The following is a 19919-nucleotide window of genomic DNA, read 5'->3' on the forward strand; positions in this document are numbered from 1 at the left end:
GTGTCAGAAGATTCGGAGAGTCCTGAAAAAGGGTATCTGCCCTTCGAGATAGGACTGGAGTTTTAAGTAGTCATGTCAACCTCTCAGTGAGAGTATTGATGAGTTAGTCTGGAGATGCAGGGAAAGTTTTTCTGTGAAACCATCTAGACTACTGCTAACAGCTCCTAAGCAATCAGTGTTGACGAATTTCACTGCCTGCTTTCTCTATCTCAAGTCCATGACAGGAGCGCTGCTATAAGACTGTCACACTTGACAGGCTGTGTTCTGTTCCACAGCATGGATCCTGGAGGTAAGATTGTTTCAATTTTTACACATAAAACGCTATAACAGGGTCACAGTGTGCCTCCTTTATACCTTGATAGGATCCAAGGTTAATATCCTCTAAAGGCGGTTTATTGAACAGTTGGGGTTAATTAATCAGTGTATTAATTATTTACATGCTGCTTTGTGTGATTTTTTGCTGGGCTAATAGACTGTGTTTTTGGTTGGAACAAACAGGTTTCACTTTTAATGGGACACTGAACCCAAATTTTTTCTTTTGTGATTCAGATAGAGCATGCAATTTTAAGCAACTTTCTAATTTACTCCTATTATCATTTTTTCTACATTTTCTAGCTATCTTTATTTGAAAAAGAAGGCATCTAAGTTTTTTTTGGTTCATGACTCTGGACAGCACTTTTTTATTGGTGGATGAATTAATCCACCAATCGGCAAGAACAACCCAGGTTGTAAACCAAAAATTGGCCGGCATCTAAACTTACATTCTTGCATTTCAAATAAAGATACCAAGAGAATGAAGAAAATTTGATAATAGGAGTAAATAAGAAAGATGCTTAAAATTTCATGCTCTATCTGAATCATGAAAGAAACAATTTGGCTTAAGTGTTTGTTTCACTTTCGTTTTTGAAAGTGTTGCTTAGCTCCTATTACTTGCTGTACCTGTAATAACAGGGGAAGTACTGTCTTGCACTCCATGTGACCGGGTGTGATCTTTGTCATTTTCTCCTTTCTGCTGAGACTTGGACCTGAGGAGAGCGTTTCCTCTGTTAACTGTCTGGGTCTAGGAGGTGGTGAGTGTCACAGCCATTGGGAGTATAAAGGTGCAGTTTTCTATAATAATAAACTTTTTTTTGTGTCCTCCTGTGGGTATAACCTGAGCTATGGAGGATTATGACATGTTAGAAGGTACTCCTTCTGTACTAAATCTTACCTGTTTATATTGTGAGGAGTTCTATCTTCAGGCTACTAAGGAGTTTAGACAATCTTCCTCTTTGTTGTCTATTCAGGGAAGCGTAAGGGGCAGAAGGCTACTTCAACTTTCCTATCTTTTTGGTTAAGGAGTGTCATCCGCTTAGCTTACGAGACAGCGGGACATCCTCCTCCTGAGAGGATAGCAGCTCATTCCACTAGAGCAGTGGCTTTCTCTTGGGCCTTTAAGATCGAGGCCTCTATGGATCAAGCGGCTACCTAGTCCTCCTTACATACATTTCAAAAATGTTACAAGTTTGATGTTTTTGCTTCGGCTGAAGCAGCTTTCAGGAGAAAAGTTTTGCAGGCTGTGGTGCCCTCAGAATAGGGTCCGCCTCTTACTTTTTTTTCCCTCCCGTTATTTATTCAGTGTCCTCTGGAGCTTGGGTATAGTTTTCCCAACAGTAAGGAATGAAGCCATGGACTCTCCCTATCTTAGGAAGGAAAACCTAATTTATGCTTACCAGATAAATTCCTTTTACTTCCGGATAGGAAGAGTCCATGGCCCCCGCCCGTTTTTTCTTGTCTATGGTTGTCCCCTATTTATTTTATTCTTCTGACACCATTTATACCTTAATGTTGTTCCTACTTTTCCTTGTTCCCTCGGCAGAATGACTGGGGTAATGAGGAAGTGGGAGGGATATTTAAGCCTTTGGCTGGGGTGTCTTTGTCTCCTCCTGGTGGCCAGGTGTTGTATTTCCCAACAGTAAAGGAATGAAGCCGTGGACTCTCCCTATCCGGAAGGAAAGGAATTTATCTGGTAAGCATAAATTATGTTTTCTATGCAATTTTTCTTTATTTCAGGACTTTGTGTTCTATGCCCCACGTTTACGGATCAATAAGAGAATTTTGGCTCTATGCATGGGGAACCATGAATTGTACATGAGGCGCAGGAAGCCTGACACCATTGAGGTGCAGCAAATGAAAGCCCAGGCACGAGAAGAGAAGCACCAGAAACAGATGGAGAGGTATGATACTATCTTGAAAGCATATTATTGACCTGTTCAACACTTGGTCATCTCTCTTGAAACTGATTTTTAATCTTATCAAATTTAGATTATATAATCTAGGCTTAGTTAGGTACACGAATATCTATCAGATTCAATATTGGTGTCAGAAAATATATCTTCTACTCTTATGCAACAAAATTGTTGCACCTCTTTAATAGCTTGTAATTCCTGTTTAACTAATAACAAGCTCAGCTAAAGTTGTGTACAGTTCTTCTAGTTCCACTTAATGGGATTTATTGGGGCAAAAGGTGAACAAGTATTTGCTAAACCAGATACCATGTATCATTACTATCCAAATTTTCTTCCTGTAATAAGATTTTGTAAAACTATTGCTTACATAACAAACTTTTATAGAATATCTGTATATACACACATACACACTAGGCGATAGGCCTGCCCAGAGTGCAGTCTATGTTTAAAAAATACAAACCCCCAAGCTACAGTTACAAAAAAATAAAAGGTAAAATTACAGAAAATAATAAACAAAGCTATCCAAAATAAAAAAAGTAAATCTAAACTAATACCCCTATAAAAATAAAAAATCCCCCCCAAATAAAAACACCCCCTAATCTAATACTTAACTACCAATAGCCCTTAAAAGGGTCTTTTGTAGGGCATTGCCCTAAGTTAAACGGCTCTTTTACTTAAAATAAATAAATAAATACAAATTACCCCCTAACAATCAACCCCCCCACCAACCAACCCCTCCCCCCCAAAATAAAAAACCTAACGCTCAAAAAACCTAAGCTATCCATTGCCCCTAAATGCATTCAGCTCTTTTACTGCCCTTAAAAGGGCAATTGGTTCTTTTACAGCCCATTAAATCCCTAATCTTAAAAATAAGAAAATATGGGAAAAAAAAGCATAAGATTAAGCCCCAAATAGGTACTCACCATTCCTGAAGTCCCGTGGTGAAGGTCTTTATCCAGGCGGCTCCATCATCTTCTATCTTCATCCGGAGCAAAGGCGGCGCTGTGCGGTCTTCCCCGATGCGCGGGTCCTCAGTGGCAGTCTTCAGCGCCGTGGAGGCTCCTCTTCATCTGATCTCTGGTGTATACTCAAAATTGAATGCACGGTACTGCATTCAATTTGGGGTAACTTGCATTCCTATTGGCTGAAATTTTTAAATCGGCCAATAGGATTAGAGCTACTGAAATCCTATTGGCTCTTAAAGCTCTCATCCTATTGGCTGATTTAAAAATTTCAGCCAATAGGAATGCAAGGTACCCCAATAAATATGTATTTTTTAAAATGTAAAAGAGCTGTTTATCTTGGGTCAATGCCCTACGAAAACCCTGTTTAAGGGCTATTGGTAGTTTAGATTAGGAGATGTTTTTATTTTGGGGGGCCATTTTATTTTCATAGGGATTAGGTTTATTTTTTTTTATTTTTGTTAATATTTATTTTTTCTGTAATTTTGGATTTTTTTTCTGTAATTTTAGATTATTTTTTTTTGTTATAATGTTCGGTTTTATTTAAGTGTAACTTAGTATTGGGGTTAATTTAGGGGTCTTAGTAATTTAGTTATTTGCGATGTGGGGGTTTGGCGGTTTAGGGGTTACTAGGTTAATTGGGTTTATTGCGATGTGGGGGGTTGGCGGTTTAGGGGTTATTATTATTATACTTTATTTATGAAGCGCATCATATCCCGCAGCGCTGTCCATGGATACAGTTAATTTAAATAAAACAATAATATAAAACTTCTAAGAGACAGGACAAAATTTACAAACACATACAGGAGGAATCGAGGGCCCTATTCCCGTGGGAATTTACAATCTAAAAGGGTAGGAGGTTGAGAAACAGGAGGTAAGGAATGCAAGATTGAGAAAGATGTTAATACAGAGTTAGATGAGGGAAATGTTGTTAGGTAAGAGAAATATTGAGTTGTGTGGTAGGCTTCTCTGAACAGAAAAGTCTTCAGAGAGCATTTAAAGGAAGAAAGATTAGGGGAAAACCTGACAGCACGAGGGAGAGTGTTCCAGAGGGTAGGTGCTGCACGACAGAAGTCCTGCAGTCTAGCATGAGAGGAGGTGATAGTCGCAGATTCAAGGAGCAGGTCATTGTTAGATCTTAGTGGGCGGGCTGGAGTATACTTGTTGATTAGAGAGGATGGGTAGAGGGGAGCGGTGTTGGTGAGCGCTTTGTATGCAAGGGTGAGAATTTTATTCTGCTGTGTATGGGGAGCCAATGAAGGGACTTGCAGAGAGGTGCAGCAGATACAGAGCGACGGGAAAGGTGGATCAGCCTGGCAGAGGCATTTAGGATGGATTTTAGTGGGGAGAGGCGGGAAAGAGGAAGGCCAGTAAGTAGGTTATTGCAGTAGTCAAGTCGGGAAATAACAAGGGAGTAGATTATTTGCTTTGTGGTGTGGCGCACAGAAAAGGTTGAATCTTGGAAATGTTGCGGCAGGATATAGAAAGCGATTGTATATGGGGGCGAAGGATAGATTTGAGTTAAGTGTGACTAAAAGGCAGCGGACTTGGGGCGATGGGGAAATGGTGATGCCGTCAACAGGGATAGAGAAGTCACAAATCGGCTTAGAGCTTGAGGGGGGGATAAGGAGCTCAGTCTTGGACATGTTAATCTTTAGGTGGTGAGAGGGGTTAATATGTTATGTTATTTGCAGATTAGGGGTTAATTATTTTGAGATGTTGGCGGTTTCAGTGATGGTTAATACTTCGTGCTGGTTATTTTTTTATTTCTTGCGGGTTATGTGTTTTTTCGTTGATTCGTGCGGTTGCGTTTTTTTTTTTTTTTTTTTAAGGCTTAATTTGCCTATGCTGCATCCAGGTGGATTCAGAAAATGGCAGGGTGGTGAAAGAATCCATCTGCGCAGCCAACATTCCTTTGAGGATGCGTGCGCAACTGGTGACGGACACGTTACAAATGCGATTATAGTATATGTATGTGAGTGCACTTCTCTCTGTATGTATTTAGTCCTCCTATGGGAAAAAGGGGCAACCAGACGTGGACTCCTTGCTCAGTGTGCTTAGAGGAATATGGCTACACCTCACTGACGAGGCCCAATGAAGGCCGAAACGATTGTCTGGGGTTGCTGTGTTCCTTGTTCAGAGTGGAATTGCCTGGTATTTCAGCGCTGGACTGACCGTAATAGGCGGGATCAGACTGATATACTACAGGAAAGTTCTACTCTGTGAAATGCATTACTGGGCTAAAAAGCTGCACCCAGGTGGTAAATCCCCATAGAACAGGCTAACAATGGTATTGAGCCAGTTGTTCGTTCCTGTGAGTGCACTTCTCTCATACATATATACATAGAGAGAGATATAGATATAGAGATATATATATATATATATATATATATATATATATATATATATATATATATATATATATATATATATATATATATATATATATATATATATATATATGAGAGAGAGAGAGAGAGAAAAGTAAATTTATGCTTACCTGATAAATTAATTTCTTCTATGGTACGACGAGTCCACGGATTCATCCTTTACTTGTAGGATATTATCCTCCTGCTAACAGGAAGTGGCAAAGAGCACCACAGCAGAGCTGTCTATATAGCTTCTCCCTTAGCTTCACCCCCCAGTCATTCGACCAAAGATACAGGAAGAGAAAGGAGAAACTACAAGGTGCAGATGTGACTGAAGATTAAAATCAAAAAATATAATCTGTCTTAAAATGACAGGGCGGGCCTTGGACTCGTCGTACCATAGAAGAAATTAATTTATCAGATAAGCATAAATTTACTTTTCTTCTATAAGGTACGACGAGTCCACGGATTCATCCTTTACTTGTGGGATACAATACCAAAGCTACAGGACACGGATGAACGGGAGGGACAAGACAGATGGTTAAACAGAAGGCACCACTGCTTGAAGAACTTTTCTCCCAAAAATAGCCTCCGAAGAAGTAAAAGTATCAAATTTGGAAAAGGTATGAAGCGAAGACCAAGTCGCAGCCTTACAAATCTTTGGTTGCTTGCAAGTAAAACTTCAAAGCATGAACCACGTCCAAGTTGTGCAACAGACGCTCCTTCTTAGAGGAAGGATTAGGACACAGAGAAGGAACAACAATTTCCTGATTGATATTCCTATTAGTAACAACCTTAGGAAGGAATCCAGGTTTGGTACGCAAAACCACCTTATCAGCATGGAAAACAAGATAAGGCGAGTCGCATTGCAATGCAGATAATTCAGAAACTCTTCGAGCCGAAGAGATAGCAACTAAAAACAGAACTTTCCAAAATAGAAGCTTAATATCTATGGAATGCATAGGTTCAAATGGAACAACTTGAACTAAATTGAAACTCCATGGCGGAGCAACAGGTTTAAACACAGAATTGATTCTAACTAAAGCCTGACAGAACGACTGAACGTCTGGAACATCTGTCAGACGCTTGTGCAGTAGAATTGATAAGGCAGATATCTGTCCCTTTAAGGAACTAGCTGATAGCCCCTTCTCCAATCCTTCTTGGAGAAAGGACAAAATCCTAGGAATCCTGATCTTACTCCATGAGTAGCCTTTGGATTCGCACCAATAAAGATATTTACGCCATATCTTATGATAAATTTTCCTAGTGACAGGCTTTCGAGCCTGAATCAAGGTATCTATGACCGATAGATAGAAACCCCGCTTGGATAAAATCAAGCGTTAAATATCCAAGCAGTCAGCCGCAGAGAAACTAGATTTGGATGCTGGAACAGACCTTGAATCAGAAGGTCCTGTCCCAGTGGCAGAGTCCATGGTGGAAGAGATGACATGTCCACCAGGTCTGCATACCAAGTCCTGCGTGGCCACGCAGGTGCTATCAAAATCACTGAAGCTCTCTCCTGTTTGATTCTGGTAATCAAACGAGGAAGGAGAGGAAATGGTGGAAACACATAAGCCAGGTTGAAAGACCAGGGTACTGCTAGAGCATATATCAGTACTACCTGAGGATCCCTTGACCTGGACCCGTAACAAGGAAGTTTGGCGTTCTGACGAGACGCCATTGGATCCAATTCTGGTGTGCCCCATTGCTTAATCAATTGTGCAAACACCTCCGGATGGAGTTCCCATTCCCCTGGATGAAAAGTCTGGCAACTTAGAAAATCTGCTTCCCAGTTCTCCACTCCTGGAATATAGATTGCTGATAGATGGCAAGAGTGAGTCTCTGCCCATCAAATTATTTTGGTAACCTCTATCATCGCTAGAGAACTCTTTGTTCCCCCCTGATTGATATATGCTACAGTCGTGATATTGTCCGACTGAAATCTTATGAATCTGGCCGAAGCCAGCTGAGGCTACGCCAGAAGCGCGTTGAATATCGCTCTCAGTTCTAGAATATTTATCGGGAGGAGATCCTCCTCCTGAGTCAACAAACCCTGTGCTTTCGGGGAATTCCAGACTGCACCCCAGCCCAATAGGCTGGCATCCGTCGTCACTATGACCCATGCTGGCCTGCGGAAACACATTCCCTGGGACAGATGATCCGGTGACAACCACCAAAGAAGAGTCTCTGGTCCATTAGTCCGATTACCTCCATACACTGAGCCACTGACGGCCGAGGAATGGAATGAAGAGCTCGGCAGATGGTTAAAATCTTTGATTTTCTGACCTCCGTCAGAAAAATTTTCATGTCCACCGAATCTATCAGAGTTCCCAGGAATGGAACTCTTGTGAGAGGGAAAAGTGAACTCTTTTTTTACATTCACCTTCCACCCGTGAGATCTTAGAAAAGCCAACACGATGTCCGTGTGAGACTTGGCTAGTTGGTAAGTAGACGCCTGAATTAAGATATCATCCAGATAAGGCGCCACAGCTATGCCCCGCGGCCTTAGAACCGCCAGAAGGGACCCTAGAAGGGACGCCAGAAGGGACTGGTAATTCTTGTCCAGAAAGGCGAACCTGAGGAACTGGTGATGATCTTTGTGGATAGGGATGTGTAGATACGCGAAGTCCACGGTGGTCATATATTGACCCTCCTGGATCATTGGTAAAATAGTCCGAATGGTCTCCATCTTGAAGGAAAAATTTGTTTAGGATCTAAAATTGGTCTGAAGGTTCCCTCTTTTTTGGGAACCACAAACAGATTGGAGTAGAACCCCTGCCCCTGTTCTGTTTTCGGAACTGGGCAGATCACTCCCATGGTATATAGGTCTTCTACACAGCGTAAGAACGCCTCTCTTTTTGTCTGGTTTGCAGACAATTGAGAAAGATGGAATCTCCCCCTTGGAGGAGAATCTTTGAAATCTAGAAGATACCCCTGGGTTACGATTTCTAAAGCCCAGGAGTCCTGAACGTCTCTTGCCCAAGACTGAGCAAAGAGAGAAAGTCTGCCCCCTACTAGATCCGGTCCTGGATCGGGGGCTACCCCTTCATGCTGTCTTGGTGGCAGCAGCAGGCTTCTTGGCCTGTTTACCCTCGTTTCAAGTCTGGTTAGGTCTCCAGACTGACTTGGATTGAGCAAAATTCCCCTCTTGCTTTGCAGCAGGGAAAGAGGTAGAGGGACCCCCTTTGAAGTTTCGAAAGGAACGAAAATTATTTTGTTTGGTCCTTGTCTTATCCTGAGGAAGGGCATGGCCTTTCCCTCCAGTGATGTCTGAAATGATCTTTCAGTTCTGGCCCAAATAGGGTCTTACCCTTGAAAGGGATGGCTAAAAGCTTAGATTTTGATGACACATCAGCAGACCAGGACTTAAGCCATAACGCTCTATGCGCTAAAATGGCAAAACCTGAATTCTTTGCTAATTTAGCCAGTTGAAAAGCGGCATCTGTAATGAAAGAATTAGCTAGCTTGAGAGCCCTAATTCTATTCAGAATATCATCTAATGGGGTCTCAACCTGAAGAGCCTCCTCCAGAGCCTCAAACCAAAAAGCAGCTGCAGTAGTTACAGGAACAATGCACGCTATAGTTTGGAGAAGAAAACCCTGATGAACAAATATTTTCTTTAGGAGACCCTCTAATTTTTTATCCATAGGATGTTTGAAAGCACAACTGTCCTCAATAGGTATAGTTGTACGCTTAGCCAGGGTAGAAATATCTCCCTCCACCTTAGGGACCGTCTGCCACGAGTCCGGCATGGTGTCTGATATGGGAAACATTTTCTTAAAAGTAGGAGGGGGAGCGAACAGAATACCTGGTCTATCCCACTCCTTAGTAACAGTGTCCGAAATCCTCTTAGGGACCGGAAAAACATCAGTGTAGGCAGGAACCTCTAGAAATCTGTCCATTTTACACAATTTCTCTGGAACTACAATAGGGTCACAATCATCCCGAGTCGCTAAAACCTCCCTGAGCAGTAAGCGGAGGTGTTCTAGTTTAAATTTAAAAGCCGTCATATCTGAGTCTGTCTGAGGGAACATCTTTCCTGAATCCGAAATCTCTCCCTCAGACAGCAAATCCCTCGCCCCCAACTCAGAACATTGTGAGGGTACATCGGATATGGCTAATAAAGCGTCAGAGGGCTCAGCATTTGTTTTCACACCAGACCTACTGCGCTTACCCTGCAACCCAGGCAGCTTAGATAAAACCTCTGTGAGGGTAGTATTCATAACTGCGGCCATATCTTGCAGGGTGAAAGAATTAGACACACTAGAAGTACTTGGCGTTGCTTGCGGGCGTTAATGGTTGTTACACTTGGGGAGAATTAGATGGCATAACCTGATTCCCTTCTGACTGAGAATCAACCTGCGACATACTTTTAGTAGCTAAAATATGTTCTTTGCAATTTATTGACCTTTCTGTGCATGAGGGACACATTCTAAGTGGGGGTTCTACAATGGCTTCTAAACATATTGAACAATGACTTTCTTCAATGTCAGACATGTTGAACAGGCTAGTAATGACTACAAATAAGCATGAAAACACTTTATTTAGTGAAAAAAATAACAATCTTAAAAAACAGTACTGCGCCTTTAAGGGAAAAAAAGCATACATGTTCTGCAAAACTGCTTTAACATGCACCAAATTTTTCAAATTGTGTAGTTAAGTTTGCCCCACAAGGAAATTTAACATTTAACCCTTTAATGTGCAAACCAGTTTGAAATTAGGCCTAAATCCGGAAAAAAAACACCCTCAGCACCTTGCCACAGCCCTGCTGTGGTGCCTACCTGCCCTCAGGGATAGTAAATATGGGGTTAAAGCTTCGATTTGGCCCAAAACATCCACAAGGGTCTTCAGGAGTTGGAGCTTGCTGAGTGAAAATAACTGCTCATCTGAGGCGCGAAAATAGGCCCCGCCCATCTCACTCGATGTCTCTACAGCCACAACAGAGCGGTTTTAAACTAGACATGTGGGTTCTGAGACCCAAAAAATAAGACAAGTGTACCCTCAATAAAGTTGCCCAAAAAAATGTTAACAGCACTCCCAGTTCATAAAACGTTTGCCCACAAACATTCAAAACTCAGTGTCAACCATTTTTGTAATTAGCCCCTTATGCAAGCTTAGTAATGCCTTTCTATAGCTCTTAGGATTACTGCTTACCCTTACCCTCATGGGGATACTGTCAGCCTTTCTGAAATACACAGTCTCTCCAGAAAAAATGACTAAACATAGCTCACTGTTATATAGCATGAAAACGTTCCTCACACTGAAGTTTCTTGTACCCCTCAGCCTCTGTGGGAACAGCACTGGATCTTAGTTACAAATGCTAAGATCATCATCCTCCAGGCAGAAGTCTTCATCCATCTGCTGCCTGAGAGTAAATAGTACACCGGTACCATTTAAAACAAAAAAACTCTTGCTTGAAGAAATTATAAACTAATATTTTATCACCTCTTTCACTTTACCCTTCCTAGTACTTAGAGTTGGCAAAGAGAATGACTGGGGAGTGGAGCTAAGGGAGGAGCTATATAGACAGCTCTGCTGTGGTGCTGTTTGCCACTTCCTGTTAGCAGGAGGATAATATCCCACAAGTAAAGGATGAATCCGTGGACTCGTCGTACCTTATAGAAGAAAGATATATATATATAGAGAGAGATAGATAGATAGAGAGAAACTTATATACACACAGATATGGTTCCTCTAGGTGCCTCCACATCCAAAAAGATTGCCCAGACCGGCACTCACGAGTAAAACATCAAGCCTTTGTTGAGATATTGTAAAAATCCCATAACGTTAAAGTGGCCACAAACGTGCGCATGCACAGCTTAATGGGGTAGTACATTTCGACTATCAATATTTCAAATCTGATTACACAACATTTTGGACTGCTCATGTGCACCGCGCACGCCACTTCTTGTGCACAGCTCCATATGTAAACAAAATGAATTAGTCTCTCCAACACTTTTTAATATGCAGGTCCATATGTCATCACAATTAAACAAAGCGTCTCTCCATAATAAAACTTACTCCTAAATTAACTGTACGCTACAGGAGCTCATCAAGCAGACGAAACAATGTAGTGTACAGTTAATTTAATATACTAGAGGCCACATGAACATTTAAAAATATTCCCATGAAAAATCATATTTCCATTGAACTATTTGTTTTGTTTTATTATTATTATTTTTTATTTTTTTTAGCGTACAATGTCATAATCGAGCATGTTCCGATCGCAATGATCCCTCCTCCCAAAAAAATTGCCATAAAGTATTGTGCATGTTCAATCACAATGTTAAATAAATAAAAAAAAAAAAAGTTATGTAATTGAAAGAAGTAATGCCACTGTTGAAATGTGCTACCCCGTTAAGTTGTGCATGTCCATGGCCACTTTAAGAAGGAATCCAAGGACTCATTTTCTTTATCGAAATGTGCTACTTCCATGTTCGCATGCTTTTAATTAAGTTATTGCATTCCACACATTCTTTTGGAACTTATGTGGAGTGCGATTACGTAATTCTGCGCATGTGTTCATCGAGCTAGTAAATCTTGACGAGAGAGCATATTTTTCAAACAGAAATGAGAATTCTCTTTTTGGGTGTGGCTGCACCTAGAGGACCCATATCTGCATGCGTTATTGAAAGTCCGGTGCACCGGAGAAGTTGTTTACAATCTGGATATATATCTATCTCATGAAGAGACAGTGTGACATCAAATAAAAATGGGGTATCTGTGGAGTTCAAGGGTACCAATTTTTACATGAAAATGGATTGTTGTCCACTATTGTCCCAAAATGTGTATGCATGAAAATCTCATTATTATTGTGTGTTGGATACCTAGAGCCGTTTTAGAAAATGAGAAGAAAAAGAGAGAATTAGCTGAGAAAGAGAAAGAAAAGATTGAGCGTGAGAAAGAGGAACTCATGGAACGCCTGCGGCAGATTGAAGAGCAGACCAAGAAGGCACAGGAAGGTAAAAAAGATATCTGGTTAGATGTAAAATAAAAAATCTAAACAGGCCAACATGTTTTAAATGCATGTGTATGTATTTATGTGTATATAATTTTTTTGTTGAACGCATGCTGTATGGGCATGATCTGTTGTTTTTGTCTATGTATTAGATTCTACATTGTTCTACAGTGTGCTTGGTACTTCACAGTAACCGTTTTTTCGAAAACCTCACAAAGTTTTTAGTAAAAATAAACGCGTATAATACCTCAAACATATAGTGATATTGTTAACCTAGCTAGCTTTTAATGGCTTAAATCTAAACCAAGAAAACTATTGTGTGCCTTGGTTACCTAGTTGCTTTAATAAACAATTACAGGGTGATAACCTTTCTTTATCCACCCTTTTCAAAGATTTGGAGGAGCAAACCCGAAAGGCTCTGGAGTTAGAAGAAGAAAGGAGACGGGCTCAGGAGGAAGCAGAGAAGCTTGCCAGGGAACGCCAGGCTGCTGAAGAAGCTAAAGAGGCACTGCTGAAGCACTCTCAGGATCAGATGAAGAACCAAGAGCAGCTGGTGAGAGTTTATAGCAGCTTAAGCCATAACATATTTTCCTGCAAGTATATCCAGAGTGGTCTGTGATCTACCCATACAGGATTGGTGGTTCTGTATAACTGAAATATGTTCTCCACAAAACTTAAATGCATTCCACTGATCTTAGCATTGCTCACAGACTAGAAAATGCAGCATAAACTAATGTAAAGTAATGCACCAACCTATTCATAGTCTTATTCTTGAAAAACCCATTTCCGAAACTATTTATAAATGTTATACATTACATGACGCTACAACACACAAATCTTGTTTTGTATTTTATTTTATTTTTCAGAAATATTGCAATTTGTTTGTTATGTATTACTGAATATATATGTGGCCTAAAAATGATTTTCTGCCTAATGAGTTAAAGGGCTTGTGTTTGTCTACAGGCCGCAGAGCTGGCTGAGTTAACTGCTACAATTTCTCAGTTGGAAATTGCCAGGCAGAAGAAGGAAAGTGAAGCACAAGAGTGGCAAGATAAGGTAAGGGTTGATGCTGTTTAAATGGTATTTAAGAGAATACAGTACATTATTATCTTGTTTGAAGTTACTTAAAAATAGCCCTGTTGAATTTAAGAGTATTTTAAGATTATTCTTGTATTCAGCGCATATGATTTTTTTTTTTTTTAGCATTTTTTGCTATCACTCCATTAACACAGAAATAGAGCCTTGTTTATAGTCAAAACTATAAATATATATATTTCTTTTTAAGGACACGAGTCCACGGATTTCATCCTTGTGGGATTACGCCTCCTGGTCAGCAGGAGGAGGCAAAGAGCACCACAGCAGAGCTGTATATATAGCTCCTCCCCTCCCTCCCACCCCAGTGATTCTCTTTGCCTACGTTAGTGATAGGAAGAGGTAAAGTGAGGTGCTAGATTATATTCTTCAATCAAGAGTTTATTTTTAAAGTAGTGCCAGAGAGTGCTGCTTTTTCTAGGGTGTAGCCGTAGTCCATGTCAGTCTCTAGAGTAGAGCTATTGGTGGCTTTAGAGCAATGGGAACTGGTGGGACATAATTCTCACTGCGCCTCCCATATTGTGATGCTGCCCTTTTCTTTCATGTAATTGGCAAGAGTCCATGAGCTAGTGACGTATGGGATATACAATCCTACCAAGAGGGGCAAAGTTTCCCAAACCTTAAAATGCCTATAAATACACACCTCACCACACCCACAATTCAGTTTTACAAACTTTGCCTCCTATGGAGGTGGTGAAGTAAGTTTGTGCTAAGATTTCTACGTTGATATACGCTTCTCAGCATTTTTTGAAGCTCGATTCCTCTGAGTACAGTGAATGTCAGAGGGATGTGAAGGGAGTGTCACCTATTGAATGCAATGGTTTTCCTCACGGGGATCTATTTCATAGGTTCTCTGTAATCGGTCGTAGAGATTTATCTCCTACCTCCCTTTTCAGATCGACAATATACTCTCATATTCTATTACCTCCACTAATAACTGTTTCAGTACTGGTTTGGCTATCTGCTATATGTGGATGGGTGTCTTTTGGTAAGTATGTTTTCATTTACTTAAGACACTCTCAGCTATGGTTTTGCACTTTATATAAAGTTCTAAATATATATATATATATATATATATATATATATATATATATATATATATATATATATATATTGATTGTACTTATATTTGCCATGATTCAGGTTTCAGTATATTTCCTTTTTTGCAGACTGTCAGTTTCATATCTGGGAAATGCATTTTTAAGGGAAAATTGTTTCTTACCTGGGGTTTAGTCTTTTTCAAATTGACACTCTTTAAAATTTGCGGGCAGAATTAGGCTCACAAGGACGCAAAAATGACAAAACTTATTACGTCATTTCTGGCGCAAGATTTCTCCAACATAGGTGTGTCCGGTCCACGGCGTCATCCTTACTTGTGGGATATTCTCTTCCCCAACAGGAAATGGCAAAGAGCCCAGCAAAGCTGGTCACATGATCCCTCCTAGGCTCCGCCTACCCCAGTCATTCTCTTTGCCGTTGTACAGGCAACATCTCCACGGAGATGGCTTAGAGTTTTTTAGTGTTTAACTGTAGTTTTTATTATTCAATCAAGAGTTTGTTATTTTAAAATAGTGCTGGTATGTACTATTTACTCAGAAACAGAAAAGAGATGAAGATTTCTGTTTGTATGAGGAAAATGATTTTAGCAACCGTTACTAAAATCCATGGCTGTTCCACACAGGACTGTTGAGAGGAATTAACTTCAGTTGGGGGAACAGTGAGCAGTCTCTTGCTGCTTGAGGTATGACACATTCTAACAAGACGATGTAATGCTGGAAGCTGTCATTTTCCCTATGGGATCCGGTAAGCCATGTTTATTAAGATTGTAAATAAGGGCTTCACAAGGGCTTATTAAGACTGTAGACTTTTTCTGGGCTAAATCGATTCATTATTAACACATATTTAGCCTTGAGGAATCATTTAATCTGGGTATTTTGATAAGTTTATATCGGCAGGCACTTTTTTAGACACCTTTCTCTTTAGGGGCTTTCACAAATCATAGGCAGAGCCTCATTTTCGCGCCGGTGTTGCGCACTTGTTTTTGAGAGGCATGACATGCAGTCGCATGTGTGAGGAGCTCTGATACATAGAAAAGACTTTCTGAAGGCGTCATTTGGTATCGTATTCCCCTTTGGGCTTGGTTGGGTCTCAGCAAAGCAGACACCAGGGACTGTAAAGGGGTTAAAGTTTAAAACGGCTCCGGTTCCGTTATTTTAAGGGTTAAAGCTTCCAAATTTGGGGTGCAATACTTTTAAGGCTTTAAGACACTGTGGTGAAATTTTGGTGAATTTTGAGCAATTCCTTCATATTTTTTCGCAATTGCAGTAATAAAGTGTGTTCAGTTTAAAATTTAAAGTGACAGTAACGGTTTTATTTTAAAACGTTTTTTGTACTTTGTTATCAAGTTTATGCCTGTTTAACATGTCTGAACTACCAGATAGACTGTGTTCTGAATGTGGGGAAGCCAGAGTTCCTTCTCATTTAAATAAATGTGATTTATGTGACAATGACAATGATGCCCAAGATGATTCCTCAAGTGAGGGGAGTAAGCATGGTACTGCATCATTCCCTCCTTCGTCTACACGAGTCTTGCCCACTCAGGAGGCCCCTAGTACATCTAGCGCGCCAATACTCCTTACTATGCAACAATTAACGGCTGTAATGGATAATTCTGTCAAAAACATTTTAGCCAAAATGCACACTTATCAGCGTAAGCGCGACTGCTCTGTTTTAGATACTGAAGAGCATGACGGCGCTGATAATAATGGTTCTGAAGGGCCCCTAAACCAGTCTGATGGGGCCAGGGAGGTTTTGTCTGAGGGAGAAATTACTGATTCAGGGAACATTTCTCAACAAGCTGAACCTGATGTGATTACGTTTAAATTTAAGTTGGAACATCTCCGCATTCTGCTTAAGGAGGTATTATCCACTCTGGATGATTGTGACAAGTTGGTCATCCCAGAGAAACTATGTAAAATGGACAAGTTCCTAGAGGTCCCGGGGCTCCCAGAAGCTTTTCCTATACCCAAGCGGGTGGCGGACATTGTAAATAAAGAATGGGAAAGGCCCGGTATTCCTTTCGTCCCTCCCCCCATATTTAAAAAATTGTTTCCTATGGTCGACCCCAGAAAGGACTTATGGCAGACAGTCCCCAAGGTCGAGGGAGCGGTTTCCACTTTAAACAAACGCACCACTATACCCATAGAAGATAGTTGTGCTTTCAAAGATCCTATGGATAAAAAATTAGAAGGTTTACTTAAAAAGATGTTTGTTCAGCAGGGTTACCTTCTACAACCAATTTCATGCATTGTCCCTGTCACTACAGCCGCGTGTTTCTGGTTCGATGAGCTGGTAAAGGCGGTCGATAGTGATTCTCCTCCTTATGAGGAGATTATGGACAGAATCAATGCTCTCAAATTGGCTAATTCTTTCACCCTAGACGCCACTTTGCAATTGGCTAGGTTAGCGGCTAAGAATTCTGGGTTTGCTATTGTGGCGCGCAGAGCGCTTTGGTTGAAATCTTGGTCAGCTGATGCGTCTTCCAAGAACAAGCTACTTAACATTCCTTTCAAGGGGAAAACGCTGTTTGGCCCTGACTTGAAAGAGATTATCTCTGATATCACTGGGGGTAAGGGCCATGCCCTTCCTCAGGATCGGCCTTTCAAGGCCAAAAATAAACCTAATTTCTCTTGTAAGGTGTATCCAGTCCACGGATCATCCATTACTTGTGGGATATTCTCATTCCCAACAGGAAGTTGCAAGAGGACACCCACAGCAGAGCTGTAATATAGCTCCTCCCCTAACTGTCATACCCAGTCATTCTCTTGCAACTCTCAACAAGCAAGGACGTTGTAGGAGAGAGTGGTTAAATATAGCTAGTTTATTTTCTTCAATCAAAAGTTTGTTATTTTTAAATAGTACCGGAGTTGTGCTATTTTATCTCAGGCAGTAAATAGAAGAAGAATCTGCCTGAGGTTTCTATGATCTTAGCAGGTTGTAACTAAGATCCATTGCTATTCTCACATATGTCTGAGGGGATTACACAGATGAGGTAACTTCAGCGAGAGAATGGCGTGCAGTTTATTCTGCTATCAGGTATGTGCAGTTATAATTTTTTCTAGAGATGGAAAACACTTGAAAATGCTGCTGATACCGGATTAATGTAAGTTAAGCCTGAATACAGTGATTTAATAACGACTGGTATCATGCTTACTCCCAGGGGTAATACCCTTATGATATTTACAATATAAAACGTTTGCTGGCATGTTTAATCGTTTTTATATATGCTTTGGTGATAAAACTTTATTGGGGCCTAGTTTTTTCCACATGGCTGGCTTAAATTTTGACTAGAAACAATTTCCACTGTTGTAGTATAAAAGTTACAGTTGGTGCAGTTAAAATTACAAACTGTGACATCCAGCTTCCCTCAAAGGCCCTCTGAATGCTATAGGACATCTCTAAAGGGCCCAAAGGCTTTCCAAAGTCGTTTATTGGGGAAGGTAGGGCCACAGCTTGCTGTGGCAGTTGGTTGTGACTGTTAAAAAAAAAACGTCTATTTCGTTTTTTTGATCCGTTTTTTGAACTAAGGGGTTAATCATCCATTTGCAAGTGGGTGCAATGCTCTGTTAGCCTATTATACACACTGTAAAAATTTCGTTTGATTTACTGCATTTTTTCACTGTTTTTCAAATTCTGACAAAATTTGTTTCTCTTAAAGGCACAGTACCGTTTTTTATATTTGCTTGTTAACTTGATTTAAAGTGTTTTCCAAGCTTGCTAGTCTCATTGCTATTCTGTATAAACATGTCTGACATAGAAGAAACTCCTTGTTTATTATGTTTAAAAGCCATGGTGGAACCCCCTCTTAGTATGTGTACCAAATGTACTGATTTCATTTTATGCAATAAAGATCATTTTCTGTCTTTAAAAAATGTATCACCAGAGGAATCTGACGAGGGGGAAGTTATGCCGACTAACTTTCCCCACGTGTCAGACCCTTTGACTCCCGCTTAAGGGACTCACGCTCAAATGGCGCCAAGTACATCTAGGGCGCCCATAGCGTTTACTTTACAAGACATGGCGGCAGTCATGGATAATACACTGTCAGCGGTATTAGCCAGACTACCTGAACTTAGAGGTAAGCGAGATAGCTCTGGGGTGAGGCAAAATGCAGAGCATACTGACGCTTTAAGAACCATGTCTGATACTGCCTCACAATATGCAGAAGCTGAGGAAAGAGAGCTTCAGTCAGTGGGTGATGTTAATGACTCAGGAAAGATACCTGATTCTAATATTTCTACATTTAAATTTAAGCTTGAACACCTCCGCGTGTTGCTTAGGGAGGTTTTAGCTGCTCTGAATGACTGTGATACCATTGCAGTGCCAGAGAAATTGTGTAGACTGGATAAATACTTTGCAGTGCCGGTGTGTACTGATGTTTTTCCAAATACCTAAAAGGTTTACAGAAATTATTAATAAGGAATGGGATATACCAGGTGTGCCGTTCTCTTCCCCTCCTATTTTTAGAAAAATGTTTCCAATAGACGCCACCACATGGGACTTATGGCAGACAGTCCCTAAGGTGGAGGGAGCAGTTTCTACTCTAGTAAAGCGTACTACTATCCCTGTCGAGGACAGTTGTGCTTTTTTTTTTTTTTTTTTTTTTTAGATCCAATGGATAAAAAATTAGAGGCTACCTTAAGAAAATATTTATTCAACAAGGTTTTATCCTACAGCCCCTTGCATGCATTGCCCCTGTCACTGCTGCTGCGGCGTACTGGTTTGAGTCTCTGGAAGAGGCTTTACAGGTAGCGACTCCATTGGATGACATACTTGGCAAACTTAGAGCACTTAAGCTAGCCAATTATTTTATTCTGATGCCATTGTTCATTTGACTAAACTAACGGCTAAGAATTCTGGTTTTGCTATACAGGCGCGCAGAGCGCTATGGCTTAGATCATGGTCAGCTGACGTGACTTCAAAATCTAAGCTACTTAACATTCCCTTCAAGGGGCAGACCCTATTCGGGCCTGGTTGAAGGAGATTATTGCTGATATCACTGGAGGAAAAGGTCATGCCCTTCCTCAGGACAGGTCCAAATCTAAGGCCAAACAGTCTAATTTTCGTGCCTTTCAAAACTTCAAGGCAGGTACGGCATCAACTTCCTCTAATAATAAACAAGAGGGAACTTTTGCTCAATCCAAGACGGTCTGGAGACCAAACCTGACATGGAAAAATGGTAAGCAGGTAAAAAAGCCTGCTGCTGCCTCTAAGACAGCATGAAGGAACGGCCCCCTATCCGGGAACGGAT

The 19919-nt window shown here is 40.7% G+C and overlaps 1 protein-coding gene across 1 annotated transcript in view; it reads left to right on the plus strand.

The window, feature by feature from the left end:
- The window catches only part of MSN (moesin), a 400641-nt gene that overhangs the window by 357051 nt on the left and 23671 nt on the right, over positions 1-19919 (plus strand). The window contains exons 8-11 of the mRNA XM_053699008.1: positions 2053-2216; positions 12391-12521; positions 12910-13070; positions 13481-13573. Of these exons, the coding sequence (XP_053554983.1) occupies positions 2053-2216; positions 12391-12521; positions 12910-13070; positions 13481-13573 (549 nt within the window). The remainder of the gene's footprint in view (positions 1-2052; positions 2217-12390; positions 12522-12909; positions 13071-13480; positions 13574-19919) is intronic.

This window comes from Bombina bombina, chromosome 1, assembly GCF_027579735.1.
Source record: "Bombina bombina isolate aBomBom1 chromosome 1, aBomBom1.pri, whole genome shotgun sequence".
In the NCBI taxonomy this organism is placed as follows: domain Eukaryota; kingdom Metazoa; phylum Chordata; class Amphibia; order Anura; family Bombinatoridae; genus Bombina; species Bombina bombina.